We start from the raw sequence: 17,430 nt of genomic DNA, 5'->3' as shown, positions 1-17,430 counted from the left end.
GTAGCAGTTCTTACCTCTGCACCATTCAAGAATACGTGTAAATTCCCTATTGATTGACATTTAAGCTGGAGTTTTTAACTCATCGACAGCCACATGTAAATTGAATACTTTTTTTTTTTTTTGGTTATACTTTTGAATAAAAGCGTACATCTTTATTTGATATTTGGACAAAAGTCTTCACACATTATACACTTCTCGTCATTATTAGTATAACAAGAAAAAAGTTTTTGCTTTAGGTATGTGTTCAGCATTTCTCGAGTTTCCTTTCATCCTATACTTAACCAGATCTTTGTAGACAAGGAACACACATGAAATGCATGTATTCCAAGTAACGATATGCTGTTTTATTTACCCTATACAATTCCAGGCACATCACACCAAGGTTATTATAGTTAACGAAAACTAAAATCAAAACTGAAACTATTATTAAAAAAACATTTTCGTAAACTGAAATAAAATAATAATTTACTAAAATATTTTTAGTTTTCGTTTTTGAATGAATATTCTTGCCATTAGTCTTTAACCCTTGTAAGTTTTAACTCTAAAACAGAAAGTCATCCACCACAAGCCGCCCGCATATATTCATCCAGTGAATGGCGGCTGGTGAAGGAGGGTGACTGTTCACACAGCATTTGCGGTGACAGAGCAAGCTGAATGCGGGTGCGTAAAGCGTGTGAAATAGAAAGTGATTTGCGTGCCGTCTTTCTTTGTGCTTGTTGTATACCAAGATGTAATTCAAACGGCTTAAATCAGAATGTGCTGGTCAACAAAACATTTACCATATGGACAGAAAAATCACGAGTGAGTAACGTTTCAGTTTAATTCCCAGGTGTCTGCTTTTTGTTGATAGCAATTCACCTGCCACTTCGCACTGGAGAAATCGTTTTTACTTCTCATATACTAAGTATAGAGAAAGTATAGTAATCATGAAAAAATTCGATCTCGATATTTTGATGAATCTTGACATTATAGACTAACCAGTGTCCAACAATACTGTTTTTTGGAATTGTGTGTGTGTGTGTGTGTGTGGGTGTGCGTGTGTGTGTATAAACACTATAACTCAAAAACGCAACTAGATAGATGGATGAAATTTGGCATGTGGTTGTTACACCACAATTATAGATCTGTATTAACTTTTGGGCCAAATCCATTACCCGGAAGTGGTACTTTACCTAAACACATACTCGAATTTTTTTTTTTTTTTTATTTATACAGCTGCAGAGTCCAATTTATTCAACTTTACTTTTATAATAATTGTTCATTATATTATTAATTGGATTTATTGTTGATGGTTCCTTAATGTACATAATATAAAAATATAATCATTGTCTTGCGGTTTATTCCTCAAATATCCATCCCCATATCTGAGTATACAAGAAAGTCTAGGGGAGAGCACTCCTGGTTTCTGAAAATAAAACGGCACTGATCGAGAGACTGACTAGGTCATCATACAAGATCAGCATATTGTTGCTGACCAATTACTTTTGCTTTAAAAACATTGTTTAACAATGAAGTGATACAAACAAAGGTAGAGAGTCTGACAAGTGATGAAAAACTAAACATACTAATGGGTTTTTGTATTTGTTCCATATTTATTAATTTATCTTTTTTAGTTCCTATTCACAACTCAAAATACCTGATATTGTGAAAGTAATCCATTAGCAGAATTATATTTTAAAATATCTGTCTCCCTTTTTTCAATGTTTTTCTCTCTCTCTCTCAAAATAGATAGTTCTTTTTGTTCTTAACATCAGCCTTATCATACATATTGCACACCAGGGATTTTTCCTGACTTGCATACAAACCTGCTTGGGTAAACTCCAGATTTTCTGCAATCCTACCCTGGATAAACAGGTTTAGATAATGTATATGTTGTTCTTAATTTCAGACTTTATGCCTGTCCGTACTCCTATTACCTGCTCTTGCTCTGCTCATTATGGGTTTACTGTCCTTTATGGTGGTCTATTCAAGACTCACTGCCCCTAACCTTGACACTACATGCTTGTTGTTCTTTGTTTCCCTCAATACAGCAAGGTGGGGTCTGCACACTCATTCAAGTCTAAGAGCCCTGTTCTTCCTAAGCCCCTGTGATTTTCACGAGAAAATATTTTAAAAATTATAAAATTGTGTAAAATTGTTCATATTCAGTGTCTAGTTTTGATTATGCTTGTTTTTATTAGACAAAAACAAAACCAGATAGTAAACCATGTGTAGTAAGCTTCCACTAACATTAAACTCATATCCAAATCTGCTAAGTGTACAGTTCTGTCTGATTGTGACACAAAACTAACTCTGTAGGCGTTCCATGCCATAATTATTAAAATGAAAACTGAAACTAATATATATAAAAATAAAATAGAAATGTCTTTGTGAAATAAAAACTAAACTAAAACTAAAATTACACGATGAAGGAAAACTAAAACTAAACTGAATTTCCAGGTAAGGTCAGAAAAAATATAGAAATAAAAACTAATATAAAAAGGCAAAACTATAATAACCTTGCATCACACGCAGATAAGGAGCCTTGGCTTGAGATAGGAGAACTTTTTGCCCACGAGCTGAGTTCCGTCAAGGCGAGGAATGGGACAGCAGGCTGCTTGCGCTGAATTACACATTTACAAAACAACAGATGCTGATTGTAGAGGTGCAAAGGGTTTTAGGGTTGGCCGGGATTACAAGTTTTTTCGTAGGCTTCAGGAATTCTAGTGTAGCATCATCTTCATTATCATTTAATATCATTATTGTTACTGCTTGTCAATATGTTGGTGCTGGCACTGATAACACTAAATGTCAAAGTTTTCTTGACATTATTGGGTGAGGTAAAAAGTACATTCACGGTTGCAAAGATGGAGCAAGAATAAAGAAGAGTAAAAATGGCTATCCAAAAAGTCCAACAGCATAGGGATATACCTTTCTTCCTCCTTGCTCCCATTTTGCTTACAACAATGGTAACGGCTAATAATACCTGGAGAAAAATCTTAAAAGGTTAGTCCAAAATTTTATTTTATATATTACTTCTCCTTTGTACTGTGTGAGCATATGACTGGATGACCTGATATGAGGATTATTTAACAAGAGTATTGTGAAATTTTTTACTGGGTGTTTTGATACCATTTGCTTCTGGCCAGCATTTGTCACCATAGACTCCCATTCTATTAGAAACGTTACCTCTGTTCTCCATGAAAACAACAAATTAAATTTTTTCTCAGCTATCACTAGAAACCACATGAGGTAAGTATCAAATCAAAAAATATCTTAGCTTACAAATAGCTACCTTTTAGCTATGACCATGGGAAACAGGACAACTGAATTGTTATATTATATCCTGCATTTGTCTTATCATTCTTAAAGAAAGTGTTGGTCAAATGTATATCCCTTTTTGTGTTTGTTATAAAGATTTAACAAACCTAAACCTTCAAAACACATATCAGAAAAATATTCACATTATATTGACATAGATGAATTAGTATTTGAGCCATGCAATTAATTAACACCAGAATTACCAGAGCCTACGAAAAAACTCGTAGATCTATCCCACCTTAAATTGCTTCTCACCACTCCATCAGCGTCCTTTGTCCTGTAAATGTGTGGATAAGCAGCAAACAGCAAGCAGCCTGCTATCACATCCCCCCATCCCACACAAAAAAACAAGCTAATCTTTACAAGTATCATACATTTACACCAGTTGTTACAGACTGGAGTCAAATGTATATTTTTATTCTAAAATAGTAAGAAAAAAAAGCAGCTCACTTCTCAAAACGGACTCGTTGGGGATTGAACCCGTGAAGTTTTGATTACCAGTCAACAGTTGATACCGCTGCGCCACCGAAGCAGTCAAAGTAAATGCAAGTCAATGTCGCATCCTAAGGCGGGTTCTTTTTCTGCAGTTATATTTTTGAATAAAAGCGCACTTGTTCTGTTATATTTGTACCTTTTGTGAAAGTGTTTCTTTGATATTTGGAATTCAGGCTTCACACATTATAAACTTCATGTCTACATTTTGTCAATTATTACTAAAACATGAAAAACGTTTCTGTTTTAACGATGTGTTTACATAGATTGTTGTAGACATGGAACACACATGAAATGCATGTGTTCCAAATAACGATATAGTATTTATAAAAGGTGTGATTTTACTTGACTTCTCACTCTATACAACTCTAAGCAACTGACACGCAGGTAAACAGACTTGAGCTGAGAAAACTGTGCGGCGGTGGGGGATGTGATAGCAGGCTGCTTGCTGTTTGCTGCTTATCCACACATTTACAGGACAAATGATGCTGACGGAGAGGTGAGAAGCGATTTAAGGAAGGAAGGGTATACAAGTTTTTTCGTAGGCTCTGGTAATTCTAGTGTTAAAATGCTCAAAATGTCTGGATTTTTAATAAACTATTTCTGACATTTAAAAAATATACTTGTATACTACTCATGACAGTAAAAAAAAAAGAAAAAAAAAGACTTGGACAATATAGAAAAGAGCAAGATATGATTGCAACAAAAGAGCAACATACAGTACCTGCACTGTCTCCAAGTCCAAGAACCCGTCTGAAAGAATTTTGATAGAGCTGACAGGAGTGATCCATAAGGGGATTGGTCTGAGCACAATAAGGAGTTTTGGAAAGGGACTGTTGCTTGTGATTCAGAAGGGAGGAGTGGCGAGAAAGGGTTCCACCTACAAAAAATAGAAACTAGATTTTAAAAAAGCTTTATTGTGAAGAAAACGGATATGCTAAAATGAATTCTAGCTATAACAGTATCATAGTACATATTTTAAGTAGGGTTAATTTATATAAAAGGTATACATCTACACTGAACATCCTTCACATTAAGTTGCCTTAATTTCTGGAATTATAGCAACTTAAATGTTCAACCCACAACTTTATAGTGAAGGAGGGAAGAAATTCTAAATACTTACAGATAATTATAATTAAAAACTAAAATTGACTGGATCAACAATAGTCCATTCTTATTTAATAAAGTTTTGGCTGATGCAAACACTAAGACAAAAACAAACAACAGTTTACTGTGAAAAATGCTGGTGCAAGAAAGAAAATATAAACAAATGTGGTAAAATAAAGAAACATCTTTCTTGAAAGCCAGTTTCCTTCTACAAGAACTTAATGACAGATAACTTCTTTATTACATTTGATTTGATCCTGCCTATGACACAATTACTTGGCCCTGAAACATGTTTAAATATAGTTTTTCTTAAACTTATTTTTCAGCACAAAAATATAAAAATTTAAAACTGCTAAACTAGTACAGAGATGGAGAATAACTTAAATTGCCAACTTACCTAACAAACCAGGACAGTGCGAAAAACATAAAAAATCTATGACTGTTCGAATGTATAGTCAACAGTTTCAAATTTTTTAAAACAGTATCTAAATACTACCTTAAAAATTTGAAATTACTAAACAAACAGGAAATTCTAGCTTTAAATACTAAAAGTTGGTCTTGCTCCGTGTCAGAGTTGAAGCAAAAACCAGTGATGCCTGTCATGCGCTGATAAATAGAAGACAGACACAGGCACCCAATGCAGGCTCTGATTGACTGCACGGTATAGGTGTAGAGGACTTCTGGCTTGTAAACCCTGTATCTAGTGAAGGCTGACCTTTTAGCCCAATCTTTAGCAAAGCTCAAATTGAGACCAAGAGTTAGGACTCAACACTTCCATATAATGAAACAAAGCTAGGAGGGTACTTAACACTAGAATCCATGAAGCCTACGAAAAAACTCAATCTTGGGTCACCTTAAATTCCTTCGCACCTCTCCATTAATGTCTTTTTCTTTGTAAATGTGTCGATCAGCACAAGCAGCCTGCTGTCCCATCCCCCCAGTGCCGCAGTCAACTCGGACAAAAAGTTCTCCCAGCTCAAGTCTTGTTTATCTCAGTGTGAGGTGCTTGGAGTTGTATAGGGTAAATACATATCGCTAAAACAGAAATGGTTTTCATGTTTTAGTAATAATTGACAAAATGTAGACATGAAGTGTATAATGTGTGAAGACTGAAGTCCAAATATCATAAACACTTTCACAAAATTACAAGAATAACAAAACAAGTGCACTGTTATTCAAGAATATAACCGTAGAAAAATAAATCGATTATGGTACAATGCTAATATAACTGCTTCGGTGTTGCAGCAGTAATAACTGCTGACTCATAATCAAGAGGTCGCTGGTTTGATACTGGCTGCCTCCCAGAATTACCGGTTTCAGTAGTGAGCTGCTCTCATTGTTAATATTATACAGTATAATAAAAACATACATTTGATTGGAGTCTGTAACAGATGGTGTAAATTTATGGTAATTGTAAAAGTTAGCATTTTTTTTTTCAGTTTTATTCTCACCGTCACATTCATGCTCCCACAACAGCACCTCCAAACCCATGATCTGATGCTGTTTTCAGATAAAGGCATGGTATAACAAACTTGTTTTGTTATATCACCTCTTTATTTGAAAACAGTGTCAGATCTTGTGCGTGAACGAGACTGGGACTGGGAATAATGACTGGGAATAATTGTGGGTGTGTGTGGTGTTTTGAGACAATGGAACTGGAAATTCTTTGATATGGAGGGATAAAAGCTGACACACATACATGATTGAATCAGTTCTGCATGATTGTGTGGGCGTGGGTGTGAGTGGTGCACGTAACTGGGAATTACTGTGAATGTGAGTAGTGCTTTGAGATAATGGAGCTGGAAATTATTGGGAATTCTCTGATGTGGCGAGATAAAAACTGACACACAAACGTGGATGAATCAGTTGTGCTTAATATCTTATTGAGCAAACAGACACCACAATGGGCACTGCTCTGTCACAAAATAGGAGGTTGTCCCCATCGGAGGCTTTGGGTCTTCTGCAAGAAATGGATGATTGCGACTCAGGCGGTGGCGAGAAACTTATTTTTGATATCGAGGAAGACAACGAGACAGATGCAGAGGTGAACTTGGGTAAGGATTCTATATTGGAGAAAGAACAGAAGCCCTCTCCAGAAGAATAGTCCAGTTGCACATAAGAACAACACAGCTGCAATAAACGTAAAGGTGAAAGATGGCACCGTATGGATGCAGCAAGGTCAGGCATCGTCCTGCCAGTCAATCTGCCACACACATGTCCTTCAGCGAAGCAGCAGGACCTACTGAGCTTGCCAAGGTATCATGAAAAGTTCTGTCTGTGATTATGTTTTGTAATGGTCTTTATATGAAAAACATTTATATGTTACTTATATAAAAGCCACATCGAATGTTATTTACCTATTTTCCTTGATTTATTTACTTATCTCCCTACAACGTAAAGTCAGAAGGAGACTGCATAGCTTCCTGTATTTGATCAACAGTTGTGTAAAGTGTGACAGAATCTTCCACCTGCAGCTAAAGTCATTTGCGTACTGAAGTAGCATAAGTAACAATAGACACTTGGAGTAAGCTACCAAGTAGTGTGATAGACCGTAAGACTTTAGGGTCTTTCAAAACTCGACTTTATGTTCTAAATACAGTGCATCCCGAAAATATTCACAGCGCATCACTTTTTCCACATTTTGTTATGTTACAGCCTTATTCCAAAATGGATTAAATTCATTTTTTTCCTCAGAATTCTACACACAACACCCCATAATGACAACGTGAAAAATGTTTACTTGAGGTTTTTGCAAATTTACTAAAAATAAAAAAACTGAGAAATCACGTGTACATAAGTATTCACAGCTTTGCCCAATACTTTGTTGATGCACCTTTGGCAGCAATTACAGCCTCAAGTCTTGTTGAATATGATGCCACAAGCTTGGCACACCTATCCTTGGCCAGTTTCGCCCATTCCTCTTTGCAGCACCTCTCAAGCTCCATTGGGTCGTTGTCCTGCTGAAAGATGAACCGTCGCCCCAGTCTGAGGTCAAGAGTGCTCTGGAGCAGGTTTTCATCCAGGATGTCTCTGCACATTGCTGCAGTCATCTTTCTCTTTATCCTGACTAGTCTCCCAGTCCCTGCTGCTGAAAAACATCCCCACAGCATGATGCTGCCACCACCATGCTTCACTGTAGGGATGGTATTGGCCTGGTGATGAGCGATGCCTGGTTTCCTCCAAACGTGATGCCTGGCATTCACACCAAAGAGTTCAATCTTTGTCTCATCAGACCAGAGAATTTTCTTTCACATGGTCTGAGAGTCCTTCAGGTGCCTTTTGGCAAACTCCAGGTGGGCTGCCATGTGACTTTTACTAAGGAGTGGCTTCCATCTGGCCACTCTACCATACAGGCCTGATTGGTGGAATGCTGCAGAGATGGTTGTCCTTCTGGAAGGTTCTCCTCTCTCTGTCTTGGAGGTCTACAGACAATTCCTTTGACTTCATGCTTGGTTTGTGCTCTGACATGAACTGTCAACTGTGGGACCTAATATAGACAGGTGTGTGCCTTTCAAAATCATGTCCAATCAACTGAATTTACCAAAAATGGACTCCAATTAAGCTGCAGAAACATCTCAAGGATGATCAGGGGAAACAGGATGCAACTGAGCTCAATTTTGAGCTTCATGGCAAAGGCTGTGAATACTTATGTACATGTGATTTCTCAATTTTTTTATTTTTAATAAATTTGCAAAAACCTCAAGTAAACTTTTTTCACGTTGTCATTATGGGGTGTTGTGTGTAGAATTCTGAGGAAAAAAATGAATTTAATCCATTTTGGAATAAGGCTGTAACATAACAAAATGTGGAAAAAGTGATGCGCTGTGAATACTTTCCGGATGCACCGTAATCCTTGACTGACTTACTCATACTCCTCCACAATACTGGTTCAAATATACTGTAATGTGTCATGGTAGAACAAACCCATTCCCAGGAAAATCTGAGCCCGTATCTGGACTGACAGGTGTTACTGGTAGAACTTCAGAGAAGACGACCTTGTCAGTTCTGCTCCTCAGCATGGCACCTAACTCTTTTAATTTGGATTGAAGAACTGACAGCCTGCTATTATGTATGTCATTTGTTTCAACATGGACAATGACAACTGAATAAATCCCCACTCCGGCCAAGGGTCCATCCACTCTTCCAGGGAGGTCTCCCACCTATGCAGCTGGAAGGCAACAAATTTTCTATCTCTAAAGCAAACTAGTGTTTCAATCCCCATATTGATGAAGTCCCTTACTATCACAATCTCTCATTTTTGGTGTCTGGGTTTAAGGTGGCCAGTTGAGGCTCCTCATACCTGCCTATCACCTCATAATTTTCAGAATCTGTGTCAAGGTCCGCAAGGGCCTGAAAAAGGTTCTGTGTCTGGAGTTTCCTCAAGTAACATCTTGGGGTGCACGTCATTTCCATAAATGACACCTGGGACAGGATCACACACTCACAACTCCCAAACTACTCCTGTTCCAGTTAAGCAACCCTGCACTGGAGTTATTGGATCTGCTGGCATCTCCTGCAGACAAAGCCTTCTAGGAGGACTGACTTGTCTAAGCCACTCTCCAAAAAGTGCAACAGGACTTGCATTGTAATCTCTTCATTTTTTAAATTTGGATTTTGATTACTAAACTGCTCAGCTCCTTTTTTGTTAAATTTAAATAATTTAATTAATATCAGATTAAAGAACTACTGCAGATATTTAAAAACTCCTGGCTCTTAATACTCCTGTAATACTCTCACCATCTACTGCCTTCTGTGCGATATTCTTCGAAGTTATTAAATTTTTCTTTCCTCTTTCTGGTTTCCTAAACTTGCATTCCTCTTATTATTTCCAAATTTTCAATCTCTGTGCCTCTATTTACACTATTTGTGGCACTATTTTTTAATGAACACTTAACTTTCCTGAGCGTGAGGAATTGTTTGATCCAAGGTTATTCTAATTTTGATTTTTTATATTAGTTTATATTACTATGTTATTCCTGATCTTACTTGGAAATTCAGTTTAGCTTTAGTTTTCCTTTATTGTATATTTTTAGTTTTAATTTAGTTTTTATTCCACAACTAGCTGTGTAAGCCCATGCTGTAAAAAGCACAGGGTCCTAGAAACTATTGAAATCGTTAGAAAAAACTGAAATGAAGAGATGTCAGGTAATTGAAAATAACTACTCTGGGCATCTCTTTAGGAGGTTTCGTTTTGCTGACGTGCTCGCATCGCTTGTGTATTAGCTGCGGGAGGAAAAGTAAAAGGGATACAGTTTTGCCAATGTGCTCGCCTCGCTTCTGTATTAGAGGCTAAGAAAGTGACTCTTTCCTCGTAGGTTTCATTTTGCAGACGTGCTGGCCTTGCTTGTGTATCCTCGAAGGTGAAGCCCTTACCCTGACTACACCTCTCACTTCTGGGCCTGACAGACAGACCACACACTTCCACGTGTAGACGTTTATATAGAAGAAGACATTTCTGTTGTATTTTTATATACATTAGTTTCAGTTTTAGTACGGTATAGTATGGTATGGTTAAAGAGCTACTATGAAGTTTAGTTTTGTGTCACAATCAGACAGAACTGTACACTTAATGGGTTTGGATATAATATGAGTTTAATGTTAGTGGAAGCTTACAGCACTACATGGTTTACAATCTGGTATTGTTTTTGGCTAATAAAAACAAGCATAATCAAAACCAGATACTGAATATGAACAATTTTATAATTTAAAAAATATTTTCTATGTCATTTGTGCTGAACAAAAGTGTTTTGACTGTTGGCATGTATCATCTTTTCCTTTTCTTGCCCAGAATGGGCAAATTTGTGATGAAATTTAGGTGAAATTTAAGATTTGAGGGGTTTTTACCCTAAATGTCTACTGTACAGCACACAACATATCCTGCTCTGAGACAATGTGCTTACAATTAATGCCTTCAATATTGTATTTAAAATCTCCCATACTGTTCTTTGTTATTTTCTACTAACCATATTGATCTCTGATTCAATCTCAGGCACATACAATTTATTGACAGAATTTTGCCACCTGCAGGCCTGAAAAGATATCAGAAAATAGATTCTACTGTGCTCTGACAGATGTGATCATGAAAATAAAGGGGGCTTAAGAAGAACAGGGCTTGAATCAGTGTGCAGACCCCACCTAGCTGTATTGAGAGAAACAAAGAAAAACAAGCATTAAGTGTCAAAGTTAGGGGTAATGAGACTTGAGTAAGAGCAGGTAGTAGGAGAATTAACAGCTAGGAAACAACAGAAACAGAATCTGAGATTAGGAGCAATATATACATTTTCTAAACTCACTTATCCAGAGCAGGATCACAGGAAACCTGGAGCCTATCATAGCAGCTTTGGATGCAAGGCAGGAAAAATCCCTGGACAGGGTGCCAGCCTATTGCAGCAATACTATAATTATGCAATATGAATGACAAGGTTGATATTAAGAACAAAAAGATTATGATATTTCAACTACCGTATATACTTGCGTTTAGGTTCTCCCGTGTATACGTTAGGGCTTTATTTTACAATATAATTTCGGTCGTATAAGTCGAATGCTAAAAACTCATGCTATTGATCCAAGAGATTATGATATGCTAACGGCTACCTGAAAGAGTAACCACGGAGCACACTGCCATTTCTTTCTATGTATTGTGCCTAAGTAACCATGCAGCAATGCCCAAACTATTCCGAAGCAACGATTGCACTGTGCGTTTTGTGTATCCCACACCCTCATACACCTTTATCGTAAGTGCATCCCTTATCTACAATGTAGCGTTCAATTAGAAGAAAATATGAATCTGGTTTTAAATTAAAAGTTGTTGAAGTGGCGGAAGAAATTGATAATTGCACTGCTGCAACAAAATTTGATGTGTCTGAGAAACTGATGCAAGATTGGAGGAAGCAAGATGTAAAAAAAAAAAAAAAAAAAAATAAAATAAAAAAAAAATGCATTGCATTTTTGATTGCATTTGAAAACACTGACATTTGAATATGAGTTGTCAACATTTTTTGATCTTGCCTGTACTCGAGAGGCAGAGACAGATTTGATATTCAAGTGGTTACTGAAATATAAAATAAACACTTTTGCAAAGGAATAACGAAACAATTGTGCTTTAATTCAAGAATAAAACTGATTAACAAAAAATTTAAGTGACAACAAGATACCACCAAGATATGATTCACCAGTGTTTGTCTGTCTGCTTATATCCCTTCAACAATGTCTTTTACAGGTAGCAAAACTTTACACCGACTGTTACAGACACATATCAAAGGCTTCTTCTTTTGGGCGCGTAACACCGTCAGCATGACACTGCCAGATCTAAACACTACCGTGGCGAATTGCTCGCATACTAAAGTGACTACAGTTGCAGTTGGAAGTCCCATTTTACTTCCGGGGCCAAGGAGAGTTGCTTTGCGGTGCAGCAGTCTATTAGCCAGAGAAAGTGCTGTAAAGAAGCGGTCTGCTGTTATAATCCTGCCTTTGTCCAGTCTGATAGTGGTCACATTCTGAGCAGGTATCCGCCACAGCACCCACTGTGGTCATCACTGCTCTTGAGAAAAAATGGAAATAAATGCCATCAACTCAGAGAGGGAGAGGCAAGTTTGTTGCACCACGTGAACATCACTTAGAGAATAAAACTAAATAATAAAAAAACAAGCATTAAATTTTAGAAGTAGCCAAAATTTACACCGGGTGTTACAGACTCAAATCAAATGTATGTTTTTATTATATTATAGTAAAAGTGCTGTCACTGTCCTGCTCTACTGACAGACTGAGGAGATCATTCCTCCCCCCACACTATGCGATTCTTCAATTCCACCGGGGGGGGGGGGGGTAAACGGTAACATTATACAATGTTATTGACTATCTATCTAATAATAACAACAACAACAGCAGCTCACTACTCAAAACGAGGAGTGCCTGGTCTCGAACCTGGGACTTTTGGTTTATAAGGCAGTGGTTTTTACATCTGCACCATTCAACAATACGTAGAAACTCCCTGTCGATTGACATTTAAGCTTGGGTTTTTAACTCATTTACAGCAATATGTAAATCAAATGCTTTTTTTCTTTGGTTATATTCTTGAATAAAAGAGCTTGTTTATTTGATATTTGGACTGAAGTCTTCACACATTATACACTTCATGTCATTATTAGTATAACATGGAAAGGTTTCTGCTTTAGGTATGTGTTCAGCATTTCTTACCTCCTATACTTACCCAGAACTTTGTAGACACAGTTACGTTCCTAGAGCACCCGCGAATTGTGAAAAACCGTGACTTTTGGATGTGGTTAAAAAATGCCTTTTAAGTCCCTATTTTTATAGTTTAAACCCTAAATACAGTATGCCCCCAAAAGCACTTTAATTTCGCTGCAAACTCAGCTTAATACATTACTAAAAAATTACCTTAATACATTACCTAAAAAAGAATGTAAAGATAAACCGTCTACTGTACAGTACTGTACTGCTATGTCTCCCATGGTGCTAGAATGTAAAATATCGATGTTACCTCTATATGTACTGTAATTCATGCAAGCGTGTTTTCTTTGGTATGCACTGTTGTTTTCTTTGTTATAAGTAGAGTAAATACATAATAATTTCATTTAATTAAAATACAGTAAAATGTACGGGTACTCACCAATGATGAATGATATTGATGATGAAGTAGCTGTGCAGTACAATGCAGAGGATTTAAAACTCCTCAGGTAGCGCCTCTTCTTCAGGCGCTTCAGGAGGAGTCGTATCTTTGGATGGGTCTTCTTCTGGTGGGGTTTCGTGCTGGATTTTCTTTATTGTGATGGGAAGTTGCTACATTGCCTCCTGCAGCGAACTGCTGGTACAATTTCCGTGCTTTCTCATGAATGATGTTACCGTCCAAGAGGATGTTCTTCTTCCTGAAGTCGGTGATCCACAATGCCAAGGCAGATTCCATCCTGATGATATTTTTATTCCTTTTTGGCACTCACACAGAAACTTACACATACGGTACTCTGGATTGCTGCTTCGTTCTTCTTTATGTAGCGTGCAGTGCTTTCATTAATGTCATAGTGGCAAATGCTTTATTGTACAAGTGCTATACAGTGCTCCATCAAATTATCCTTCATATACCTTAACTGCTGCTGTATCCCCTCCTGACTCCTACTCGCCTGGACAAGGTAGTGCGGTTTCTTTTACTGAAGACCCGGGAGTATTTCCTGTCCCTGGGCTTTGCCCGTTGGAAACACATTCGGACCATATAGAAGTTCCAAATAGTGTGTAGTTTAACTCCTAGCAGCACCCATGGACCCCAGCAGGGTTGAGCTGCAGAACTACAGTATACAGCATTTCCTACAGGTGTCGGAATGGGTGCTGAAGCTATCTAGTGGGTCAGGGAGGCATACAGTTTTGAAATGGAGCCACCCCAGTATCTCTGTTATAGTGGCCTCCTAGTGAGTTAAAGAACTGAAACCAATTGCAGCAGGAACACCAGCTCATATGTCTTGTCCTTTAAAATTGGTATTAAGGAAACATCCCCCTTTGCCTCTCATATTTTGCCTCACTCTGCTAATCATCTCCCTGTCTCTACCCCGCTAAATACATGACAAGGATTCTTTTGATATAAAGTTTGACAGTTTTCTTAAGTTTATGTGGGTTTACTATGGAAAGTCTACTTTACTCAAAAGTAGACATTTAACCACATTCAGCTTTCAAGTGACATAAACCAAGATCACTTTTGTTAAATGGCATCAGTATTGAATTTTTAAATGAACACTTTCTCAGAAGACTTCTTATAAATAAGTCAATGGTTAAGCGATCTATTCAGGGTCATGCAAAAATGTTCAGTTATTATGGTGAAATGTATATGGCACTTGGATTTTAAGTTAGAAGGTTAATGGTTTTAATTTCTGCTTTCAAAATACTACATGGTCTTAAGATAAATATTACTATAGTAATATGAACTATAAGTTTGTACAGTTAGCTAGCCAAACTGCAATTTTCAAAAACTGTCAAACCTGCTCTTCTGCTGATAACCTCAACAATGGCAGGAGAGAAGTAGCCCACTTGGTCAGTTCCTCTCTGGTTGTCATGGATGTGTCCTTTCCAGCGGCCATCACTATGCTGTTCCAGAACCTGAAGTGAAGCACAAATTCATTGATAGACATATACATCATTTCCAAGGTAAACATTACAAAATCCATACGTCCATTCTTATTCCTAACCTGCTTATCCAGAGCAGGGTCACGGGAAGCCAGACCCTAATCTAGCAATCATCAGATGCAAAACAGGAATAATCCCAGGAAAGGGAGCCAACCTATTACAGGGTGAACACACATACGCAAACACTAGGGCCAATTTAGTAATGCCAGTTCACCTAACCTGCATATCTCATGACTGTGGGAAGAAACTGGGGTACACATTACAAGATAATGAACACATTTTAAAGACTATTTTCCTTGATTTTATGGCAATCCTATCTTTCCAAGTAGAAAAAAAGCTTTGATACTGTATTTTAACACTTGATTTTTGTCACAGTTCATCCAAAACAAAACAAAACAAAATTTGCTTAACGTAAAAACAAAATTTATGAGATCTCTTACAAATTAGTTCTGAATATAAAAAGTATAAATATATTTCAACAATTGTTTCACACCTTTTCAAAAACAACCCCAAATACTTTTCAAAGTAAGTTACACTTTCTCTGGACACTTGATTTGTTATTATAGTGGAAAAAAGCTTACATTTTAGAAACCTCTTGAAAGGAAATATAACAAAGAATTACATCAAAATTTACCCATGACGTACTGTTTCAGAGAAATTTTCAGTTTTGTCATGATTTTTTCTTATACTGTATTTGTATCTAAACATTTTCGCTCCTGTAAGTGACTTATCAACAACAGTTTGTGCAGCCTGGCCATGTCCAGGCATAGAATCAGGCCAATTTGGAAGCTGTTCTGTGGAAGTTGACATCCTGGGCAGGTATGAACGAGCTTGATGCTGTCTCAGCATGCTATAAAGGTGGCTTGCATACACCGATCCTGCTCATTTGGTTAATATAGATATAGTCAGTGTGTATGTATAGTATCACTATAGTAAAGTATAGTATCTGTAGCAATATAACAGTAAGTAAGCTTGATGCTATAGGCGTTTTGGTGTCGGGCGATGTGTCTCGTCAACATCGTAACAGCCGAGATATATTCTGCTATATCTGTGGCGAATATACACTTGCGCCTCAGAGACATTGGATGACTGCTCTTGTGAGGAAAGCTTATCATCTGCATTTCGGCTGCAAAATTGGTGATCAAGGCAAGGAATGGGCACCTCACATTTGCTGTGTGACACGTGTTGTCAGTCTGAGAGCCTGGCTCAGAGGCACTCAAAAGACGATGCCATTTGCTGTTCCAATTATATGGCGAGAACAGAAAGACCATGCGACGGACTGTTACTCCTATTTGACTAATGTGTCTGGTTTCTCTGCCAAAAACAAGAAGTCAATTGAATATCCTAATCTGCCTTCAGCAATGAGACCCGTGCCACATGACAACAGTCTTTCAATTACGAAACCACCAGAGGATTGGACCTTAGACAACAACAACATTTATTTATATAGCACATTTTCATACAAAAAGTAGCTCAAAGTGCTTTACATAATGAAGAAAAGAAAAATAAAAGACAAAATAAGAAATTAAAATAAGGCAACATTAGTTAACATAGAAAAGGAGTAAGGTCCGATGGCCAGGGTGGACAGAAAAAAAAAAAAAACTCCAGAAAGCTGGAGAAAAAAATAAAATCTGTAGGGGTTCCAGGCCACGACACAGCCCAGTCCCCTCTGGGCATTCTACCTAACATAAATGAAATAGTCCTCTTTGTAGTTAGGGTTCTCACGGAGTCACTTGATGCTGATGGTCATACAGACTTCTGGCTTTTAATCCATCCATCATTTTTGGAACATCATGGTACTTAGAGTAGATGGTGGTGGCTTGCGCCACCACCAAAAGGACACCGGAAAAGGAAACAGAAGAGAGAATAGGGGTTAGTACAGATTTTAGAGCCACCATGAATGGTTATTATAATGAATTGGATATACAGAGTATCAGGATTAAATTACAGTGAAGTTATGAGAAGGCCATGTTAAAGTAATGTGTTTTCAGCAGTTTTTTTTAAAGTGCTCCACTGTGTTAGCCTGGCGAATTCCTACTGGCAGGCTATTCCAGATTTTAGGTGCATAACAGCAGAAGGCCGCCTCACCACTTCTTTTAAGTTTTGCTCTTAGAATTCTAAGGAGACACTCAGTTGAGGATCTGAGGTTGCGATTTGGAATATAAGACGACAGACATTCCGATATATAGGATGGGGCGAGATTATTTAAGGCTTTATAAACCATAAGCAAAATTTTAAAGTCAATTCTGAATGACACAGGTAACCAGTGTAGTGACATCAAAACTGGAGAAATGTGTTCGGATTTTCTTTTCCTGGTAAGGATTCTAGCAGCTGCATTCTGCACTAGTTGCAAACGATTTATGTCTTTTTTGGGTAGTCCTGAGAGGAGTGCGTTACAGTAAT

The 17,430-nt window shown here is 37.5% G+C and overlaps 1 protein-coding gene across 3 annotated transcripts in view; it reads right to left on the bottom strand.

Annotated features, from left to right (window-relative positions):
- LOC114664886 (caskin-2-like) overlaps nt 1-17,430 on the bottom strand; it is a 309,053-nt gene that overhangs the window by 68,584 nt on the left and 223,039 nt on the right. For all 3 annotated transcript variants that reach the window (XM_028819182.2, XM_051936226.1, XM_051936225.1), the window contains exons 11-12: nt 14,883-15,000; nt 4,517-4,672 (exon numbers count right to left, since the gene is read on the bottom strand). In XM_028819182.2, the coding sequence (XP_028675015.2) occupies nt 4,517-4,672; nt 14,883-15,000 (274 nt within the window). The remainder of the gene's footprint in view (nt 1-4,516; nt 4,673-14,882; nt 15,001-17,430) is intronic.

This window comes from Erpetoichthys calabaricus, chromosome 14 (assembly GCF_900747795.2).
Source record: "Erpetoichthys calabaricus chromosome 14, fErpCal1.3, whole genome shotgun sequence".
NCBI lineage: Eukaryota > Metazoa > Chordata > Cladistia > Polypteriformes > Polypteridae > Erpetoichthys > Erpetoichthys calabaricus.
The sequence above is the reverse complement of the archived record's forward strand: the minus strand, read 5'-3'. Positions and strand labels throughout refer to the sequence as shown.